At 34.4% G+C, this 24,212-nt stretch overlaps 1 protein-coding gene across 2 annotated transcripts; it reads right to left on the minus strand.

Moving 5' to 3' along the window:
* LOC111506535 (uncharacterized) lies at positions 1 to 24,212 on the minus strand. Of its 2 annotated transcripts, none has more exons than XM_074171606.1 (3): positions 24,109 to 24,212; positions 7,688 to 8,432; positions 1 to 380 (listed from the first exon to the last, which is right to left on the minus strand). In XM_074171606.1, the coding sequence occupies exons 2-3, from the start codon at positions 8,194 to 8,196 to the stop codon at positions 332 to 334; spliced, it is 558 nt and encodes a 185-aa protein (XP_074027707.1). In that variant the 5' UTR covers positions 8,197 to 8,432; positions 24,109 to 24,212; the 3' UTR covers positions 1 to 331. The 2 variants fall into 2 exon arrangements, with proteins under 2 accessions (XP_074027707.1, XP_074027706.1); XM_074171605.1 differs by lacking the exon at positions 24,109 to 24,212 and adding an exon at positions 8,596 to 9,105.

The raw sequence follows: 24,212 nt of genomic DNA on the forward strand, positions 1-24,212 counted from the left end.
CAAGAAGAATATCAGCGATACGCAAGTTATTTTCATTGCATTTAATGTTAAAAGTAAACAGTTTTTGTGAATACATTTCAAAGAAGAATATGAGAACGTTGAAAATTTTAATAGAATTACTGCTTCTAATCTAGTTCCTCCACCATTATTTTGAGAGGCAAGATTATGAATGTATCAAATAGGAAATAAGAGTATTTTTCTTCATTGACGTCATGAACGTGGCGGCCGATATATTTGACATTTCGTAATCCCCCTTAGGTATAAGAATCCTGGGCAATTACAACAAAATCTCTGTTTGAAGGTGGTTGACAATGTTCCGTGGTATATTTCATCAGTTCGGACTTCCATTGTCTAATATAATATAAATTGATTTGAAATTACTGAAAAAATATTAAAGATTAACCGAAAATAACAATTTTATTTAAACAAAAAAACTGAAATTACAAAGAAATAACATAAAACCAAACAACAACCAAAAAATAAAAATTGAAATATTAATAAAAGCTGAAAATTAAAAATTATTATTAACAAAAAATGAAACATAACAATCAAAAGATTTCAAACCAAGTTATGTCATGTTTCGATTGTTAGTATCCACAATCGTTTTAGGGTGATAACTGGACTTATTCCTTCGAGATCCGACTATTTATAGGCCATTCGAGTGCTTCACCTATCCCCGCTTCTCTCTCTCTCTCCGCTTCATTGGTTTTTAGCGGGAGATGACCGTTTGGCGGGAATTGGTCGTTTTTCGCTTGATTAAAGGTTTCTATATGTTACGTATCTCTACGCTAGCTTGACTAAATGCGTTGTTGGCTTCTTTGAATTTTTTGCTGAATCAGTGTTCCTCTTTGTGGATGATTTCAGCTTGAGCCCACTTGATATTATGTTGATGAGTGCAAACATGCTCTGCTATTCCGGATTTGCTGGTTTCTCCTCGCTGTGTGTGTTTCTTGTGCTCAGCAATGCGAACTTTCAATGACCTCTTAGTTTCACCGATGTATGATTCTCCGCACTCGCAGGGTATCCGGTAAATGCAATTCTTGGAATCGTAGTCCCCGTTTGGTGACCTGGTTTTCGTGAGGCTGCTATGTATAGTGTTCCCAGATCTGAAGCAGGTTCTGATGTTATACATTGACCCAATCCTTCGTATCCTTTCCGATAATCCTCTGATGTAGGGAAGTACAAGTACTGGTTGTGGAGGCTTCTCTTCCTTGTGGAGCTCTTGTTGTCTTCTAGCTGAAGCCTGTTCTACCATCACTCCGGAGTAACCATTCCGTTGAAGGTCGTTTTTGATGATGCCTAGTTCCCTTTCGAGACCTTCCTTTGTATTACAGAGCCCGAAGGCACGGTCTAGTAGAGTCTTGATGATTCATCTCTTAGTCGATTGATGGTGGATGGATTTCAGATACTGTCCTGTGTGAGTGGGTTTTCGATATACAGATGTCAAATGTTAATGTTGTCATAAACTTTCAAAGCAAATGTACGTGGTTTGTTCTTTCGTCAAAATCAAAATTAAATCTTTCAGTGGGTTTACGAAAAGTCTTGAACAACACACGGCCGATACGCAAATAACGGATTTGGTTGTTGTTGTTATAATCAGAGGCGCAGTCGAGGATTATAGTATTCAACCTCATCTGTTATTTGCTACATATCAGCCTTGTAACGTTAATAAACATTTCGAATGGTCCATATATAGAAATTATAATATATATCATATAAATCTATGGAATGGTTTGAAGGTGACTGACAATGTTTCATGATGAATTTCATTAGTTCCGACTTCCATTGTCTGATATTACATAACATGATTTGAAATCCCTGAAATAACTAAAAAAGGAAAATTTAAATTAAAGAAGAAGAATGAAAATTATTAGCCGAAAAAAACAATTATATTAGGTAAAAAACCTGAAATGAAATAATAGTGAAATAAAATACAAATAAAAATAGGTCACATGCATATTTTTTTCTAATTGTTCTAATCGATTATATAATGCATACAAATACTGGTGTAAGATATTCATTATAGATACACTCTGTATGTACATCGAGCGGTGGTATATTGTTTTTACGGGAATGTTATACTACTTTTTTTGTATATATTTTTTATATTGACATTCCAGTCAGTGGAAAATAGAATATGAAAAGTGAAACATCTAGTTTTATTATTCCAGAACGAATATTTATATTAATATTAGTTGTGAATATTCTGAGTTCCATCAAATTATTTAGTTCAGTATATTACAGTGGCGACAAGGAAATTAGTGGTGAATTCTGTCGGTGGTATGGCAGATAAAATAATGCAGTATACCGGTCACATTCAGGAGTTTTTACCTTCAGTGTCGGACTGGTCGATTTATAAAAAACGTTTGCAAAACTATTTTACGGCAAATTCGATCATTGAAGAGGATCGTAAACGTGCCATACTTTTGAGTCTTTTAAATGAAGAGGCTTATAAGTTATTGTATGATATGTGCATTCCTATGGAGCCCGAAAAAAAGTCCTATGCGGAAATATTAAAAATGATGGATGGACATTTTCAGTCAGTAGCATCGGTGTTTTCTTTTCGAGAAAAATTTTTCGAGTCAAGGAAAATTACAAACGAAACCCCAAGAGAATGGGCAGCCCGTTTGCGAAGTTTAGTGTCCAAATGTGAGTTCGGAGGTGCTGTGGAAATTGAAAACGCGTTAGTGAACCGTTTTGTAATAGGTTACGAAAACGGACATGTGAAAGATAGGTTGTTTGAAGAAAAAGCTACGGTGTCATTTTCATCGGTAGTGGAAATTGCTTGTTCAAAAAGTGCTAGTAAGCCATCTTGCTTTAGTGCTGTAAAGAAGGAACCGGAAATTTATTTCAAGGCAACGAAAAATTCCGCGCATGCTCGCCCTTCCACGTCTAAGTCAGCTGGGCCACAAACAGGTGAGGTCAACAGTTCCAGCGTAGGAAGAAAAAAAGTTCAAGCAGCAGGAGGGAGTAAACTTTCCAAATGTACTGTTTGCGGCCGTCGAAATCATGTATCAGATAAGTGTTTTTTTAGAGATTGCTATTGCCATTATTGCCATCTAGCCCCATTGTGTCCAAATAAAAAATCTTTAAACAAATCATCGGCCGGGAATAATTTTTTAGAATCAGAAGAATTTTCTTTATTTAATGTCGATGGTAAAACTGATCAAGTACTGGTTGATTTATTCATAGATAATAAAAAATTTACTTTTAATTTAGATACAGGTGCTAGTTATAGCGTAATATCTGAAACATTTTATCAACAAAATTTCATCGGCAAATCCATTCAAAATACAGAAAAAGTATTTAGTCTGTATAATGGTCAGAAAATATTTCCTTTAGGTTTCATAACATGTGATATTACATATAAGGAAAAATTTGCCACTTTGAATTTTTTCATAATAAAAAATGGGGGTCCACCTTTACTGGGGCGCGATTTCTTTAATCTGTTTGATCTATCAGTTTATAATTTAGAAGGAGTAGACCTCCCCAAAGATTTAAATTTTTTATTGAATAAATATAATAATTTATTTTCACCGGGACTGGGTAATTTTAAAAAAGGCAGAATTTCAATCAGATTGAAATCGGAATCTACACCTCCTAAATTTTTCAGAGCACGACCATTGCCATTTGCAATGCGAGAAAAAGTGGAGAAAGAACTAGAACGCTTATTGAGCTTGGGTGTTATACAACCGATTGATTTTTCGTAATGGGGAACACCCATTGTTCCTGTTTTGAAAAAAGACGGTTCTGTGCGTCTCTGTGGAGACTTTAAAGTCACTGTTAATCCGTTTATTGAGGTCGATTCTTACCCGTTACCCAAAATAGACGATTTATTTGTTCAGTTACAAGGTGGTGTGCATTTCACTAAACTTGATCTCTCTAATGCATACCAACAAGTTAGTTTGGATGAAAAATCCAGGGAAATCATGACAATTTCTACTCATAAAGGATTGTTCCGGTACAACCGTGCTCCTTTTGGAATAGCGAGTCTTCCGGCAAAATTCCAGAAAATTCTAGAAACACTTCTGCAAGGTCTTAGTGGTGTAGTTTGTTTTTTGGACGATATTTTAGTTACTGGAAAAGACAGACATGAACATTTATTTCATTTAGAATTAGTATTATCCAGACTCCAAGAAGCAGGATTAAAACTTGCTTTAGGCAAATGTCAGTTTTTTAAACCAAAAATTACCTATTTGGGCTATGATATTGATCAAGAAGGTTTACATACATCTGAAACAAAAATTTTTGCTATTCAGAATGCGCCTAGGCCTACCGACCTAACCACATTAAGATCTTTCTTAGGTTTGATAAACTATTATGGCAGCTTTGTCAGAAGTTTTGTCAACATTGTTGCATCCATTATATAATCTCTTAAAAGAAAGAACAAAATGGGAGTGGTCGGAGGACTGTGAATCTGCATTCATAAAAGTAAAAAATATTTTGTCTTCGGCATCAGTTTTGGTACATTATCAACAGGAACTACCCTTGCGCCTTATTACGGATGCAAGTGACTATGGGGTGGGAGCATTGATAACACATGTAATGTCTGATGGTGTTGAAAAAGTCATCGCGTATGCTTCAAGAACATTATTAGAAAGGGAAAAAAAATATTGTACCTTAGAAAAAGAAGCATTAGCGATAATTTTTGGATTATGTAAATTCCATAATTTCCTATGGGGAAGATTTTTTACCTTAGTTATAGACAACAAGCCATTGTCATATATTTTACATCCAAATAAAAGTATACCCCAGTTTGCAGCCAATAGACTGCGCAGGTGGGCACTTTTATTATCGGCTTATCAATATAATATAGAAGTAGTTCAGTTCGAGGAAAACAAGGCGGATGTTTTATCAAGACTTCCTCAAAGCATAGAAGAATCCTCTGTTGAGGAGGTAGAGTTAAATTACGTGACATATTTTTTGGGGAATGAACATTTTCAAATTGACTTTAAGATAGTTTCAGAAGCCACGGCCAAGGATGAAATTTTATCTTTAGTTATTAAAAAAATCAGAGTAGGTGGGATTTGGCAAAATTCAGATGAACGTTTGCGAAGTTATTACAAAATTCGAAACGACTTAAGCATTGAATCAAATTGTTTGTTGTGGAATAATCGTGTAATCATTCCAGCAAGTTTACAGGCAGATGTTTTAAGAAGTCTTCATTTATCTCATATGGGCATCATTAAAATGAAGAGCCTCGCTCGTTCATATTTTTGGTGGCCTGGCCTGGATCACAAAATTGAAGAAATTTGTAAATCTTGCGAAAGTTGCTTAATAAATAAAAAATCTCCCGATAAAGCAAAATTACACCATTGGCCATTTCCTAACAAACCTTGGTCTAGGATCCACCTAGATTTTATGGGACCTTTTCTTGGTAAACAATTCTTAATCATTTTAGATGCTTTTAGTAAATGGATCGAAGTTTTTCCTATGATTTCGATTACTTCGAAATTGACAATTGAAATATTAAGATCTTGTTTTGCCCGTTTTGGACTTCCTAACCAAATAGTAACTGATAATGGTACTACTTTTTGTTCGGTAGAATTTAAAAATTTTCTGTCGAAAAATCAAATTACGCATACCACGAGTCCTCCTTTCCACCCTTCCTCTAACGGAGCGGCGGAAAATGCCGTCAAAACAGTGAAAAATGCACTGAGAAATGCTTTCGGCAAAAATAGGAATATTTGCATTAACTTGGCATTGAACAATTTTTTATTCGATTATCGAACAACTTCGCATTGCACTACCCAAGAGAGTCCGGCGAAAATGTTATTAGGTCGTGATTTGCGAACTCGTTTTGATATCTTGTTACCGAAAGATCAAACAGAGATAAGAAATCGAGTGTCAGTGGCACAATATAATCAAAAAATGTATCATAATGGTAAGAGATTTTTGGTGTTCGAACCCGGGGAAGAAGTGACAGTGCGGGATTACCGAAAACAAAACTCGAGAGAGTGGATAAAAGCGGAAATTGTAAAGAAAATTGGCAAAACAATATATGTAGTACGAGTGCCAGATTTAGGTAATGTACAGTGGAGACGTCATTTAAACCAAATAAAAAAATTTCATTTTCGTTCGTCTTCAATAACAGAAAATATTAAAAATGAGGAACATAGTTCAAATGACGGACAACCAACTGTTTCTTTAAATAGTGACAATTTAGTTAGCAGTAGACCAAGACGAATTATTAAACCTCCAGATAGATTAACTTATCAATAATTTTTTTTTTAATAATAATGAAATACAACTTTTTATTTTTTTTTAAGGGAGGAGATGTAAGATATTCATTATAGATACACTCTGTATGTACATCGAGCGGTGATATATTGTTTTTACGGGAATGTTAAACTACTTTTTTTGTATATATTTTTTATATTGACATTCCAGTCAGTGGAAAATAGAATATGAAAAGTGAAACATCTAGTTTTATTATTCCAGAACGAATATTTATATTAATATTAGTTGTGAATATTCTGAGTTCCATCAAATTATTGAGTTCAGTATATTACAACTGGAAACATGAGATAGATGCCAAAAACATGAATAATTAGTCAGAAAAATAATTTATAAAATTGTATACCAAATATTGACAATTCAAACGGTCGACCATTTGGCGAGAATATGTGACATGTCAAAGTACATGTCAACAAAGCGATCCAAAGCACAGAGAAGTGAACATAGTTGATTCTATATTGTATTACTTGATAATTTCAATAAATTAAAGATGGAAAGTAGTGGAAAATCAGTTTATAAGTACTGCATAGTTTCAAAGTGCAACAATACAACAAAAACTGCTCCTCAAAAAGTATTTTTTCTTGTGCCGAGGAATGCAAACATTCGATTAAAGTGGTGTAAAGCTATAAAAAGGGACGAATTTAAGAAACCGAAACTATCTGCAACGAGCTGCTTATTGTGTAGATAGATCACTTTGATGTAAGTATTTTTATATTTACATAGGTATATTTATATTTAGTGTCATAGTCTAAAACACTAATAAACATATTTACTCCTCGAATATAAAACCTTTCTGACTGCTGTTATTCTGAAAAGGATACAGAGAACTTCATTCAGTACCAAATAATGAATAAACAACAAGTGGTACCTGTTACATTACGTCTACGTAAAGGTATTGTGTCCCACAAATTTCAGTGTCAGAAAGTGAATGGGCCAAAACCTGTGAGAGAGGCTGTTCTCAAAAGACAAAGACTTGGTTGCTTCAAGAGACTATCAGAAGCTGCTCCCAGAGAAGTTATGGAAGAAACTAATTCATGTGTAGGCCCTGTGGATACAACAGATAAAACAATCACCAGAGAAATAAATTATTGTGAAGCTGGTCCTAGTTCATGTTCACACGATGTTTTCTCAACAGAAAATAAAAGCCTTGCTTGTGACAAAGCTGTTCAAGTTAACACAATGAAGCCAACGACAAAACAATATAGAAGCAAAGGTGTTCAAGTCTACAGCAAGTACAAAACATGAGGTGAAGCAGTCCAAAAGAATAGCAGCATTAAGAATTCATGTAGAGCGTGTAATAAACAGGTTGAGAAAATATGTCTACTTCCTTTGATATTTCAAAATCATGATGTGAAACACAGAAAAGCCCTTTTTTTATTTGAAAAATACATCTGCATTTGGACCTGAGCCATATATTTTGAGGATATAACATCTTTTAAAACATATTTACCTACTCATGGCTTTCTCAGATGATGGACATTTGATTTCAATACTGTTATCAATACTCTCATCATCAGGAGATGCACCAAATACGAGATAATTAGGGTTTAAGATCAAACCACACCCATTAATTTTCAGTTTCATTTTTTTTTCGACTTCTTTCAATACTTTTTTCTCTAGCAAACGCCCTCTTTTCATCGCCTCTGTGTCCTTTAATTTAATTGCTCCCATTATACTTTCACATAAAGTGCCTTCGAAAACTTTGCAATGTGCTTCTTCATGCATCTTCGAAGCAGTAATCCTAGCATTCCGTAGCTCACGCCACAACAAACAGTCATTCTGATCAATTGTAGCTAGATTAGCTTCATTGCAAGATGATGTGTCCATCATACTCCTGCAATAGTTGATGAACTCTATGGCGTTAGCCGGTTTATTTGGTAGTGTATTTACTAAATGATGAATGGATAATTTTTCTACTCTGCTTTTTTCCTTGTAGTATTTCATGAGTTGACTTTCCATGTGACCGATGCTTTTGCTATGGTTTATTAGAGTTGGCAGAAGGCTTCGAGTATTGGCAGATGTAGCAGGTTTGGCTTTTGAACTACTACCTAACTCTGTAGCTCTTATATACTTTAGGGTTGTGCCTATCGTGGATAATTTGGACTTCTTCCAGTAACAGTCGATACTAGTAGAGGGAGGGTCTTCGCTACGCCTGTGCAGCCAAGCTATAAAAGCTATTGCATGCTTAAATCCACCTGAAAATTAAAAATATATATAATAATTATATTTTCTGGATAAAACATGATCACATTTTGGAATCAGACTCTTATTTTTATGAAACAAAATATGTAAGTTGCAACTTGTGTTAAAACTCATTCGTGCCCTCTAAATAATACTTTACCAATCAATTATATGTACCTAAATGTGCTGCGCAATCTTCACATTCTGCAGGGACAATTCTCTGTTCAGCTTCATCACATACTGCTGTTACAGAGTAACACTTCTGTTTCACATTATGTTCGGGAGTAATGAGCTACACATATGTTTGCTTCCCTATTTACTTGAACATATCCAATAGCTGAATCGCCATAAGAATATCTTTCGGACCTAAAATCACAAATATTATCAGGTTAGGATAAGAAGTGATTGTAAACTTTTTCTTAACACTTTCACTGCGATAGTAATAAATATAGTACCGTACAGTGCGGAATTAATATTTGATCCCAATCTCATCAAAAAAGTTCCTTATATGTTACATAATGATGTCTTGATCGTAATCAAACCTTGTTTAGTGTTTGCTCATATTTTTTTTGTAAAGCGCACATGAGCGCTCTCCGCATATTTCGAACATTTTCTGATAATATGCGGTAAGCGCACTTGTGCGTCTAGCATTTTGAAGTGCTGTTTTGTAATTTTTTGAAGTTTAAAAGTAAATTTATTTTTGGACGAAAAACGGAAAAATGAGATATCTAACAAAATAAAGCACAAGAAAAAACACAAAAACAATTCACGGTACGCTCAACTATGGAATTCTTGAAAACATGGCTCAAGACATAACCCTGGTTTTTGTGGACATATCAAACAATGATAAATTGTGTCTTTTCGAATGTTTTTTCGACGACACATTCGACACTTTTTTCTAAGAGTTTTTCCTTTTTCATTCGTTATGCCTATTTTAGATGGTAAATGTTGTGAAACTTCTGGGGTAGGTTCAACTAATTTTTCTGGCAATAATTTTTCAATTACTGCTAGTCGAAAATCATAGAATGATAAATTTGGTATATTAGCATATTTTCTAAATAGTAAGTAAGCATTTACCAGTAGGAGGTGAATGACGTGAAGACCCAGTTTTTTGTACCACCTTAAAGTTTTTCGCAACACTGGATCTTGACGATCCACCCCCATCATAAACTTTTTATATTTTACTATCGGCAAAGTTTTCTGTTTCAACTGTTTTCTTCTATTTTCAACCTCAACCATTTCACATTTATATTCACTCGAAATATATCGTGGGGTGAGAACTACAACTAGGTAACTACAAATTTGGCGAAATCTGGATAAGTGCACATATAAATTCCATTACGTGAGGCCCACACCATACTACAACTAGATATCTGTTGTAGACATTTTACAGGAGTTATTTAGAGTTTTCAAAACTAGATAAGTTGATGATCAGAAAAAAAGTTCAATCTACAACTAGATAAGTTCACTTATCTAGTTGTTCAACTTAGCAGAACTGCAAGATTGAAGCAACAATTAGGCAACTCAACATGTCTAGTTGTAGCACTACAAGTCTGGGGCTTCATGTTTAAAATCAACAGGTGGCTCTAGTTGTCTTGGTAAGGTTGGATGTAAACAGTGTGTGATATTGAGTGCTTTATTCTTCTAAAACTCCAAGATGTATTCAAGAACAAGACGTATATTGCAATTATGCGACATCAACATTAGTAAGTATAATTTTATTAATCAATTCATTAAAATACCGTTACCGGCTAAATAACTTACTTAGGTAATTGAGGATACCAACTCCTTTTATCAATATCAAAAAGTATTTTTAAACTAGAACTTACAGAGCAATGAAATAGAATGCCGACATTAAAATTATCGGAATAGTCATACAGCGCGGCCAGTAGGTTATGCCGAGCAATGAATTCTACCGGGTTAATGGCGGCAATTCCTTTGATGTGATCTTTGGCGGCACAGTAAGCACGGAAAGCAATCAAGGACGCCGTATTAAAATTTAATTGTAATGTTGTTACAATTCAATAATGTAATTGAAACTTTTGTTTTCTTCCCACACCTTAGAAAAGTTTGATTTTCAGTTGAGACCTTTTGACTTTTGTTGATATCTGATCACCGCTCGCTTAGTTATATCAGAAAATGCGTGAGGCAGGTGCCGGGTTGAAGTACCTCTAAGTATTTTGTTTTATATTTGATTTCAAATCGGATTCGATTCACAGTTTAATTTTTTTTCCTTCAATTTACGTTCTATACATTTTTTCATTCGAGTTTTCGTCATGCAAGAATTTAACATTTTTTTTTTCTAATGTTTCTAATAGTTCTGTTCGATAGTATATTCATGTAACTTTTGCAAGGGTCCCCGTACCGGTTTAAAATTACATTAGGAAAATATATCATAATTTCATAATTTACATTCATTTATATTGATGTAGGTAACGACTGCAGATTGAAATCAGAAGCTAGACCATGTAGTCCATCCTCTCGACATCACGCTATACCTGAAGCTCACAGAGCAAATGACTTTACTGGAGAGACTTGTGAGTAACCATTCATCAAACACTTTACTTATGGAGTGGCTTACAATCAACTATTCTAATTTTATATTTCTCGTTACTAGCGGCACAACCAGAAGAAGTGGGGAATTTAAACCAACACTAGGAGACCAGGTGAGAAACTCGACACTCTTAACTTCAATTATGATACAGATGAGGAAGTTGATGAAGAGCCTTTGTTCTCATCAGAACACTCCGAATTTTGCCCAGAGGAAATGTCTGCAGACGAAACCTCTGAAAGTGACACTGACTACGTCCATACACATCGGATCCGAAAAAAGAAGAACAGCACTGGACGTCTCGACGGAATGGAGGTGTTTCCAGAGCCGACGGTGGAACCACGAAAACGGTTTAGATGTCCAAGCAAATGGGCAAGGACTTTAAGCAAGGAAAAGAGGGCTAGGGGCGAATCGTATGTCTCTTCACGGAAGAAAGTTATACCTGCGATCCAAATGAAACCCCCGTGCCAAAATTGCAGGAGCCAATGCAACTCAAAAATTTCGGAAGAGGAGCGAAATAGGATTTTTTCAGCCTATTATGCATTAGGTGAATATAGCAGGCAGAGGGATTTTATTCATGCCAATACTGAAAAATTGACTAAAAAGCGCATAACAGCCGATAATTCAAAACGGAATTTTACTGTCACATTTTATCTTCCCAGCCAGGGAAAAAAAGTTAAAGTGTGCAAGACAATGTTCCTCAATACCTTGGGCATTAAAAAAGGTGTTGTAGACATAGCGATGAAAAAGCGAACCACCGAAAATACTAACCAAGAAGATAAGAGAGGAAGACACATCAAGAAGCAAACTCCACCAGACATTGTTCAAAATGTAAAAGCACACATCGAAAGTTTTCCTGTCATGCCGTCTCATTACTGTCGTGCAACCACCAAGCGCCTTTACCTGGATCAGAGTCTGAACGTTAACCGAATGTACAACATGTATATTCAAGTTTGTAGTGAAAATGATGAACCTAAGGCAACTTTACCTTTTTATCGAAAAATTTTCAACGAGTGCTACAATTTAGGATTCCATCATCCAAAAAAGGATCAGTGCCGAGTTTGCTCTCATTACACCAATGCTTCATCAAACGAGAAAGACACCTTAAAGGAAGACTATACAAAGCACTTACAGCTGAAAGATAGAGCTCGTACCGAAAAAATGAAAGACAAAGAAGAAGCACAAAATTCAAATGGCGAATCTGTATGTGCTAATTTCGATTTGCAGCAAGTTCTTCTCGTACCATCTGATCCAGCTAACAATGCTCTATTTTATAAACGAAGACTCGCTACGTACAATTTTACGATATATACACTGAACTCACAGCAAGGTTTCTGCTACATGTGGGACCAGACCCAAGGAGGTAGAGGAAGCTGTGAAATAGCAAGTTGCGTTCACTTGTTTTTAAAAGGCCTCCCTAGTAACGTAAAAAACGTAGTATTTTACAGTGACAGATGTGGTGGGCAAAATCTTAATCAGTTCATCGCAACAATGTTCATGATTGCTGTGCAGGAGCTAGATAATATATCAGTCATTGACATGAAATTTCTAGTCCCGGGCCATACACAGATGGAGTGTGACTCTATGCATTCAGCTGTAGCCACCGAGCTGCAAAGAGTGGGCAAAGCGTCGTGGCCGGAAGACTTGAAGCAGATCGCAAGAAGCGCAAGAAGAAAAGGGGACAAACCCTACCAAGTGTTCGATCTTCTTATCGAAAATATAAATGATTACAAGCTTTTTATGAAGGAAAATCTTACGAACCGGAAGAAGGGTGAAGACTCAGAGGAAGTGCGGTGGCAAAAAATGAGCTGGATGCGTTTCGAAAAATCCGAACCGTATAAGATGAAATTCAGGGAGAATTTTGATGAACCCTTCAAAATCTTAGACTTTAATAAAAGAAGCCGTCAGCACACATTCTTGCAGCTAAAGCAGCGGTATGATCAACCAATCCCCATTACCTCCTTGAAATACAGGGATCTGGTTTCTTTGTTCACACTAAAGCCCCCAGCACTCGGAGATAGGTACAAACAATTTTATCTTGATCTGCCTCATGATGGAGATGTCGGCGAGCCCGAATGCGATTTTGACGATTCTGACAACGAAAATCTATAATTTTTTATTATTGTTTTGTTTTTGCTCAATTTTTATTGTTAACTTTGTAAATTTAACTAAATAACATCGTTAGATTTTATCGATTTTGATTTTTCGCTTGTAAAAAAATAGTATTAATATTATTTTCAATAAAAACTTAATACTTAATACTAAATAAACTATTCATTTACTACCCTGCTTGTTGAATGTGATTGAATTATTTAGTTTGACTTTAACATTGTGCTATGGAGGCTTCCTAAATTGGATATGAAAAATCATTTATTAAAAACAACATTGATCATTTGGAATGTAAGTACTTCTAACTCAACATCAAAAATATCCTTATTGCTAAAACTAGGTAACTGATTTTTTTTTAGGATACATTATATTTCAAGGAATTTTTCTCGTCAATTCTTAGAAAATTGTGGTCAAAACGAGACATAAATACTTCTAATAAAATATAATCCAGAAATGGTAGTAAGATAACTTTTAGTTTAGTCTCCACAGTCTTCTAAAACCTTAATAAAACTTTAATTTGCGTTTTTCTCGAAACAGCTGAATTGTAGTTACCTAGTTGTAGTATTGACCCCACGATATATAACGTCTCGTTTATCTCGCCATTTCCCAATCACTACACCATTCAAAAATTGGGCCTTATGTTGACCTGTTTTCAATTTGGCCCCCATAACTTACTTAGGTGAGTCTGCTCTATCAGCACGAAGAGTACCTGCACAAAATGTCCATTTGTTTAGTAAGGCAACAGCTAAATTATAACTGTTGTAAAAATTGTCCATATACAAGAAATGACCGCGATTCAGCATGTCGCGCATCAGGTACATTACCACCTTTTGTACGTGACCTTTGCCACTAAGTACATCAAGTTGGCCAACATATACAGTTCAATACGATTCCATTTGGTTCTGCTATTACGTATAGTTTCAGACCGTATTTATGACGTTTATTTTTAACATACTGTCTAAAAATTAAGCGGCCTTTCCATAGGATCATTGATTCATCTAATGACATGTGTTTGCCTGGATAATATACTTTGTTCATCCTGTTCCTGAAATAATCTAATATGGGTCTGACCTTATAAAGTCGATCTTCTGGCGGTGGATCATCAGCCTCTGGGTTTTGGCAAAAATGTAAACAATGCAGAATGAGTGAATAGCGGTCACGACTCATGTAATTAGAAAAACAGCTAGAGAAAAGTCTGTGTCGTTTCCAATAGTCATTTATTCTACTCATGTGTATCGTACCCATATGCAAAGTTAACCTCAAAAATATACGAAATTCAGAAAGTGTTAGATCCTTCCACTCTGTGATTCTTGCACGTTTTTTTCCACTACCCGTTGCCAGAACATCAATAGCATACAAATTGGATTGTGAAATTTTCTCTTCCAAAAACTCATCCGTAATCAACATTTTAAACCAATCATATGGATGTCCACTAAGCGGCGGATCTATCAACAATCTGTTTTCTCCTGTAAATTCAAAATCGTTCATTTCTCCAATTAGGTCCTACCACTGGTTGTCGTCATCATCTGGTGGTATAACTGCTGCATCCACTGATGATGGGAGTATTTCTGGAGTCACATCATCTAATACAGAGGTTCTGGTTGGAGGTCTCTCAGCAATTTCTTCAACATCAGCTAATATAATAAATATACTTATCGTGCATAAATAAATGAACTCCTGAATTTTCTACTTACAGTCATCCGTTTCATGATTTTCTACCATTTCTTCAGTTTCGGAAAGATCTACATCTGAATTATAAAGAAATTCCATCATTTCCTCAACGGTAAGGTTTTTATGATATTTAACGCTAATTTTTCTACGTTTATGTGTATACCCTGAGGGCCCTGGTACATTTAGTTCATCCATTTCGAAGAAATAACACAAAAAATAAGCACAGTGCACAAATAAATAAAACGTATTAGATACAGTGATATTATTATGCCTTCTGCCTTCTGTAAACTACCAGCAAACTGATGCCACCTAGGAGCGAGAGGTTTATTTATCTGAGAAACGAATATTGTAGGAATCTTCTTCATATATGTCCAAATATGCGGGAAAAATGTCATAACCTAGTCGTAAGTGCGGAACTTTCTACGAATTTATAATTTACAGGACTCATGACGCTAGTTACAGTTCGATAACCCCTTACATCAGCAGGATATTGTTCGATGACCCGAAGACGACATCAATTATTTTGCTGATATCTGCAAAGTCGGCAATAATTTATATATAAATAGGTGCATTTGATTTGTAATAGCCCGTACTTACATTTCATAGTTATTAGTTGTTACTCTGTTCAAATAAAAAGTTTTTAAAAACCCTTTTGTGTGAACGAGAAATATAATTGGCGCAGTCGATAGGATAGTGGAAGAGTCCTTAGAAGATCCACGTCATTCTCAAACGTTTATCCACTATTCTCCCGAACCAAGTTCCACCGAGAAGGATATGCTAGCAATAGTTTGGGCCACCAAATATATCCGACCGTATCTTTTCGGCAGAAAATTCAAAATTCTGTCAGATCACCGTCCCCTCCAGTGGCTCTTCTCCTTGAAGGATCCAAACTCAAAACTGGTCCGATGGCGCCTGAAGCTAGAAGAGTATGACTACGAAGTGGTCTACAAAAAAGGCACAAGCAATACCAACGCCGATGCACTCTCCAGAATAGAGATACATACAAAGGAGCTCCATGAAGCAAACTACGACGACGATAAGGCATCTCTATTCAACCATCCTCCATCAGAAGTTCCTGAGTCTGCAGATGACATCATCAACGATCTGTTTAAAGATTGCTTTCATCACCATTTTCCTGAAGATAAGGACACCATACCGCAAGAACAAGAAATTCAGAATGAACCCCCAACCGAAGGAGACAAGGAATGCGTGAACCTGAACCCGGAAGTTACCCCAGACGAAGATACTAGTGGCATCACCAACCATACAGCCAGAGAAAGTCCAATATTAGAAATACCAATATCAGAGAAACCTCTCAATGTCTTCAATAACCAAGTCATCTTCAAACGAGTAAGCTATAACCCAGCAAGAACGGTGATAGAAGAAATATTCCCGAATAAAAGAAGATACCATGCTCAGTTGGGAAACGACAATATGGACGAAAATGTTTTCAACTTTTTCAAAGAATATATCAGCCCGGGAAAGAAATACGCTTTGATTTCCGAAGATGAAGAAATCTACCCCAGCATGTGCAGAATCTTGAGAGAGACATTCAAGAATTCCTCTTTCGATCTCATAAAATGCAACCGCCTTTTGGAAGATGTCAATTGCTCAGCTAGACAAAAAGAAATAATCAAGCAGCAGCATGAAGGAAAAACAAACCATAGAGGAATCACCGAAACGGAAACTCGGATCAAAAGATTGTATTATTGGCCCAATATAAAAAAGGATATCGAAGAAGCTATCAACTTATACGAAACTTGTCAAATCAACAAGTATGATCGAAAACCAAAGAAGCCAAAGTTCATGCTGACACCTACCCCCAACAAAGCCTCTTGAAATAATACATATGGATACCTTTCAGGCTAGTGGATAAAAATTCCTGACGATTGTGGATGCATTTTTAAAATATGGCCAGGCGTATCCAATAGAGGGATGTAATGCTATCAACACTCTCAATGCTCTCTTAGTATTCATCAACCATCATGGAATACCACATATGATCGTCACTGATAATGGAACGGAATTCAAAAATGGACTGATCCAAAAATTTCTTTACACACATAAAGTCAACATTCACTATACCACTCCAGAAAACCCTCAGTCAAACGGGATAGTCGAAAGATTCCATTCCACATTGATCGAGCACTTGAGAATATTGAGAGATACGCATAAGAAAAGAGATATCAAAGAACAGATGCTCTATGTCATCCTAGGATACAACAACTCTATCCATTCAGCAACAAGACAGAAACCTATGGATATTCTGAACGGACATCTCAATAGTCAAGACCCATTCGATATCGACATAAGACGAGCCTTGATTAACAACTACGTCCAACAACACAGGGAAAAAACGAAGGAAATATATAGGAAAATCAACGAAGATTTACAGAAACAGAAAACAAATATCATAGAGAAGAGAAACAAGAAAAGAGAAACTCCTATTACTTACAAACCCTGCACCAAGGTGTACACAAGAAAAACAGTGAAAAGAAACAAACTGCTACCACCCTTCTTCCCAAAATCCATCCAAAAAGACCAAACAGTAACTGTCGAGACAGAAAATGCAAACGTCCATAAGAAAAATATAAGACATTTGCCTAATAAGATAACTAAATTCTTCGTCCCTTTATAGCCTTCATCTGACGAGAGGACAGGAGATCGAAATCCAGAACCTCAAGACAAATCCAGGAGTACTTCCCCTCAAGATGGGACAAGCAAAGATCAATACTAGTACCCACGACTTCATCCACTACTACGATCTTCAACCCATCCACGAAGAGATATTCGCTATAGAATCCCAATATGATGCCGTCTCCACAGCAATTCGTAACGGACTAAGTGACCCTTATTTCTTCAACTTGCAAAATTTCGATCAAGGACTGAAGTACCAACTGAAAATTGCCAAGGAAAAGCTACAGACTCTTTATCCTCTCAGTAGACCCAAAAGAGGACTCATAGATGGCTTAGGAAGTGTGATCAAAGCAATTTCTGGAAACTTGGACCAATAAGATGCAAGGAAATATGAGAATGCTATTGCTTCCCTAGAAAACAACCAAAAGAACATAATAAGTCATGTGAACCAACACATCAGTTTAAACACAATAATAATGATGAGCTACAATGAAACCATCTCTCTATTAACACATAATCAAGATACCATCTCAATAGAAGTCAAGAGAATTGAAACCGATCTCAATAGACTCGTTTTTGACTTCAATCACTATCTGGAAACCAGAAACGTATTGGATCAAATCAACCTGATACTTCAAGTTATTTTACAAGACTTCCCCAGGGGATGGAGAAGTTACAGTTCGATAACCCCTTACATCAGCAGGATATTGTTCGATGACCCGAAGACGACATCAATTATTTTGCTGATACCTGCAAAGTCGGCAATAATTTATATATAAAAAGGTGCAATTGATTTGTAATAGCCAGTACTTATATTTCATAGTTATTACTTGTTACTCTGTTCAAATAAAAAGTTTTTAAAAACCCTTTTGTGTGAACGAGAAATATAATTCGCTCAAGCGCGCCGTCCGTATATATCTATACCTAACTAAGCCGCACATGTGCGCTTTCCGCATTGAAAGTGTTTAAGAGGCCTATGGAGTGGCATCGCCATATTGAAAATCGCGAAAACACTTTGTGAAGAAATGAGATATTATATAAAAAATATGTATAGGGGAAAGTTATTGATAATGTAACGAAGAATGTCGCCAACTCATTTTTTTCCATTTATTTTTCCAAACATGTTTTTAACTTTTTATTCCTTTGACGAATTTCAAAATTTTTGAGATAGCGAAATTGTACGATTAAATATAGTCAACTTCTTTACAAAATAAAATATGAAATAATGTTTGACTAATCTAAAAAACGTGTTTTCCTTATTCAATGAATTTTCACCCGTCAAGTGCTGCCATCTAATAAAAACTGAACCCATATTAGTGCAGAGAAGGGTTTGGCAACATCGCTGTTAGCGAAACGCCCGTCGAGTGCAAATAATATCAGTTTGATGTTGGGGTAATTGATCTGTACCAGTGACGGCTCGTGCATTGTGTGTGTTTATATAGTCATAAAGACTATATAGTCTATAAAGACTATATAGTCTATAAAGACTATATAGTCTATAAAGACTATATAGTCTTTATGACTATATACATACAGAAAAGCCCGCTGGAGGCGCGAACATTTTTTGGGGTACTGCACCTATTTAAAGCAAAATACGTAATATTTGCATAAATGCAAACAAAAATTGTGTATTGCCGAAAAGTATACGTATAAAACTGGCCGGTTAAAAAAACAAGGAAAAAGGGTTGTCTTTTAGTTATCTATATATATAAAAGAAAGTGGTGTTAGTTACACTATTTATAACTCAAGAACGGATGAACCAATTTGGCTGAAAATTGGTGGAGAGGTAGCTAAGAATAATTAGAGGTCATCGGTAGTATAGTGGTCAGTATCCCCGCCTGTCACGCGGGAGACCGAGGTTCGATTCCCCGCAGAGGAGATAATTTTTAATTTTCATTTTGTATTTGATTTATTTTTTTTATTCATGTATTTATTCAAATATATATACCTATTTTTTATTTTTCACGTCAATAGGAATTTTATTATTTATTTATGGTGAACTATGGTTTCGCTGATTATCTACTTAGTTGAATCTATATATATATATATATATATATATATATATATAATAGAAAGTGGTGTTAGTTTAGTATTATATAAAAATTTATTGCTATTCGTGGGTCTCACTAAAATTCGAAAACGGCTGGAACGATTTGGCTAATTTTGATTTTGAATTCTTTGTGGAAGTTCAGGGAAAGTTTAAAAGGTGAGTAAATGTGAAATAAAAAGAAAAGAACTCGAGAACGGCAGGACCAATTTTTATGATTTTTGTCTTTTTGGATTTGTCTTCGTCGAGAATAAAATAATGAGTATTGAAAAATGATATTTCATCAATAAAATAATAATAATAATAGAATAACTCAAGAACAGCCGAATCAATTTTTATGAATTGGATTGTCTTCATTGGGAATAGGATAATATAGAATAATACGTATTAAATATGATATTTTATCAATAAAAATAACGATAATGATAATAATAATAATAAATGAACTCTAGAGTAGCTGGACCAACCCGTTTGATTTTTGTGTTTTTGGATTTGTTTTCTTCGGGAATGGGATAATGAGTGTTGAAATATGATATAATAATAATGGCGAAGTCGCGAACGGCTGGACCAATTTTTATGATTTTTGTCTTTTTGGATTTGTCTTCGTCGGGAATAAAATAATAAGTATTGAAAATTGATATTTTATCAATAAAATAATAATAATAATAAAGTAACTCAAGAACAGCAGAATCAATTTTTATGAATTTTATTTTATTTGGTTTGTCTTCAATGGGAATAGAATAATATAGAGTAATAAGTACTAAAATATGATATTTCATCAATAAAAATAATAATGATAATAATAATAAATGAACTCTAGAATAGCTTGACCAACTTTTTTGATTTTTGTGTTTTTGAATTTGTTTTCTTTGAGAATGGGATAATGAGTGTTGAAATATGATATAATAATAATAATGACAGAACTTGAGAACGTCTGGACCAATTTTTATGATTTTCGCGTTTTTGACTTTATCTTCTTCGGGAATAGGATTGTAAATATTGAAAAATAATATTTCATCAATAAAGGTTAATAATAATAATAATGATAAAAAAATTTGATAACTCAATGCTTATTAATTTTGTATCAATTTTAAAATCATAAATTTGCTCATTCTTTGACTCTTAGGCGGAACGACGTTCGCCGGGTCCGCTAGTTTAATATAAATGAACTCTTCTCAGTCAATAAATAATACTTTTCTCTTCTAATATAACAGTTTTGTTAAAAATTGCTACAAATATTTTATAAGCACAAGTACTTAATTATGCTTATAAAAACAGGTCTAAAAGTAAATTTTATTGTCCAGCAAGAACCAATGGGGAGGTGAGAGTCGTGTCTTGCCAGGAAAGGAAAGGAAGAATGGGGTAGGAAGGAAGGTTTAAATCTGGTTTGGTTCAAGTGAATTCACCAGGCACCCGCAAACTACTTTTAATCGACGGTCATTCAAGTTCAATATAGTCTGCGAGGGTCCCGCATTTTGAAAGGTGAATTAAAAGGTATATTTTGTAATTTCCGATAGGAAGGAAAAAAAAAACTAAAAGCAAACATAACATTCTTTCTTGAAAAATACGAACAAAAACTCAAAAAAAACAAATCACAAAATAAAAATAAAAACCTAAAAATGAAATGCTTTGCTTATGTTACAAACTGTAATAAATAAGATATAACTCTAATATTTTGTAATATCTGTGGTTAAGTGCTCAACTTAAATAAATAAAATATGCATTTTTATATACATTATATAGTATATATATATAGAGTCTGTATATAATATATACAGATTTTTTGATATACCTACTCTGCTTTAAATATAAGTGGAATCCTTTTATTTTTTAAATTGGCGAAGTAGTCAATTACTTCGTCATAAAATCGGGGGTTGCCTGTAACTTCTTTTATATACTCTTTTTCAGTTGAAAGGAGAGATATATCACTTAATCTTTGTTTGAAGGTGATTGACAATGTTTCTTGATGAATTTCACTAGTTCGGACTTCCATTGTCTATTACATAAAATGATTTGAAATCCCTGAAACAAGTAAAAAAGGATAATTAAAAGAGAATAGCTGAAAATAACAATTATATTAAGCAACAATAAACCTGAAATGAAATGATAGTGAAATAACCTACAAGTAAAAATATAATAATTGAATAAATAAAAATTAAAGGAATGAAAAGAGAAAATAATAAAAATAAAAATAAAAAGTGTAGAGATTCCAAGTCACGTTAGTTCACGACGTTTCGATTGTTGGTATCTACAATCGTCTTCGGGTGATGACTGGACTGATTCCTCCGAGAGATGACTATTTTATAGGTCGTTGAAATACTTTCACTTTCTCTGCTTTCTATTTTCCGCTTCACTGATTCCGTGAGAGATGACCGTTTTGGCGGGAGTTGGCCATTTTTCGTTTGATGATGGGTTTCCATATGTTTCGTATTTCTACGCTGGCCTGGCTGAATACGTTGTTGGACAACATGTATGCATTCCTTTGATTTTTATTTATTCAATTATTATATTTTTACTTGTAGGTTATTTCACTATCATTTCATTTCAGGTTTATTGTTGCTTAATATAATTGTTATTTTCAGCTATTCTCTTTTAATTATTCTTTTTTACTTGTTTCAGGGATTTCAAATCATTTTATGTAATAGACAATGGAAGTCCGAACTAGTGAAAATCACTTAATCTATTTTGAGTCATGGAATTTCTACTGAAGGATTTAATTATTTTCAATGCTGAAAAGTTTCTCTCAACTGACGCTGATGTTATGGCAATTGTCACAATTATAGATATAAGTTCATATAACTCAAGCATGCAATCTCTCAAATCATTTTTAAACATAAAATTTAATGAATCTGAAGGAGCCTTGCAATTTTGAAGCATTTGAGGGTCGCTGTTCATTACGATTAATTCATTTTTCAGTTGAATAACATCGAAAAATGGATACTGAACTATTGAGTCGTTATAAAGTTTTTGGGGAAAATCTTTGGTATAGGACGAAAATTTTTCAAACAACAACAAATCAAAGTAGTTTAATTTAAGTAAATCTTCAAATCTAATTTTGATTTGCATTAAAAAGCTGTCCAATATTTCATTATAAATCTGTTTATAATTTTGTCTCAAATCGGGTCTAAATGAGTTTTCATTGGTTTTCAGCTATTCATTTTTATTCTTTAATTTTTCAATTCTTCTTTTTTAGTTTTTTCAGGGATTTCAAATCATTTTATATACTATCAGGCAATGGAAGTCCGAACTAATGAAATTCAATAAATATATGTTTCATAGAAATGTGATTTATTTTACTTTTCGCTCATTCTACGTTATATTTTATTGTTTTCAATGAAACTCTTTGAGTATTAGTCACAGTTCATTTTCACTAATCAGTTATGTTTATCACATAAAACTTGTCGATTTGACATCTTCTATAAATTCATTCAACTCGTTTCGAATGATTTTGAAATGTGAAAAAATACAAAAAATTACTGTATCTAGTGTTGAATCAGAATTAGTACTTATGTTGAGTGATTTCCAAGTTGAAAAGTAAGGAAAAATGATTGAACCTTGCTTAGAATCACCGAATGAAATAAAAAATATATTTATGAAATTATCGAAAACGAAACGCCTCTCTTCTCGTAAACAATCATGACATGTTTTATTTTTTGTAAATGATTATCGAATGTGCCTTTTATAACTATATTTTTAAATCATTCGCTAATTCTTGTCTGGGTTCAGTGATTTTATCATACTTTTAAATTCGGAAATCACACAACAAAAGAACAAAATTCCATTCAGAACTCTAATCAGTCATTACTCTATATCTTCTCTATATATCTGAATGTATAGAAGACGCCAAAGTGACAAGCTATGTGATGAGTATCATCCTTGATTAGTGAAAATATTTGTAGATTCGATACTTTATCGTCAAAAAATAATGAAAACAATATTTTAACGAAATTTAAAAAATCTTTTATGTAACACGATAGGATTTTATTTTTTGTAACTTGCTCTCGTTACACAAAATTAAACTTTTCGTAACTCTTTACCTAAATAGCTATTCTAGAAGTATGGCTAGCATAAAATGTATCAAATATACTAATGTCACAAACCTATTCTGATAAAAAATAGAAATTTGATATTTTTTCACAAAGCTACATTCTTTGGAGTCACAAACTCAACTGCAAACAAGAGAAACCTAAAATAATTTTGAAAATTTTCACATCAATTTCGTATTTTCAATTTTTAACGCGGCTGCCACTGCGATCTCTGGCACCGCCACTGAGAAAGAAATGAAACCTTAATATCGGTTGTATTTCAACCCTTGTCTTTGAATTCACCAGCGCAGCGTTGCCAAATGATGAACAGGCGAATGTAGGCATTCACTAAGAAATGTTGTACTTTATTGTCGTCGCACTTATTTCGACTGCATACTTCCGCTACCCGCCAGCAGGGACGTGCGTCTTTGATTAATTTGGCTAGAGAGAGTGAAGCAAGAAGAAGATGAAAATATCGTTGACAGATAATAATTTAGTCACGTCAGTCACGTGCTCCCACGGCCTCTTTACATTTTTCACTACATTATTTGAGGTTGTGTACACGTTCTCAATGTTAGTAAGCAAATAACTAGAAAACTAAACGAAAAGCTGAAATTAAAGACACTCATACACAATAATTATTCAAGTACCTTGCAGCTTTGACGCCTCTAATCTCAGCTGAAGTGAAATCGGGATGATTTGCGGAAAAACTAGTAATGATAAAATGATAATAGCCAATTAACTGCTTGCCAAT

This window comes from Leptinotarsa decemlineata, unplaced genomic scaffold (genome assembly GCF_025532065.1).
Source record: "Leptinotarsa decemlineata unplaced genomic scaffold, Ldec_3_MD MMD2_tig00000026_RagTag_RagTag, whole genome shotgun sequence".
Classification (NCBI taxonomy): Eukaryota; Metazoa; Arthropoda; class Insecta; order Coleoptera; family Chrysomelidae; genus Leptinotarsa; species Leptinotarsa decemlineata.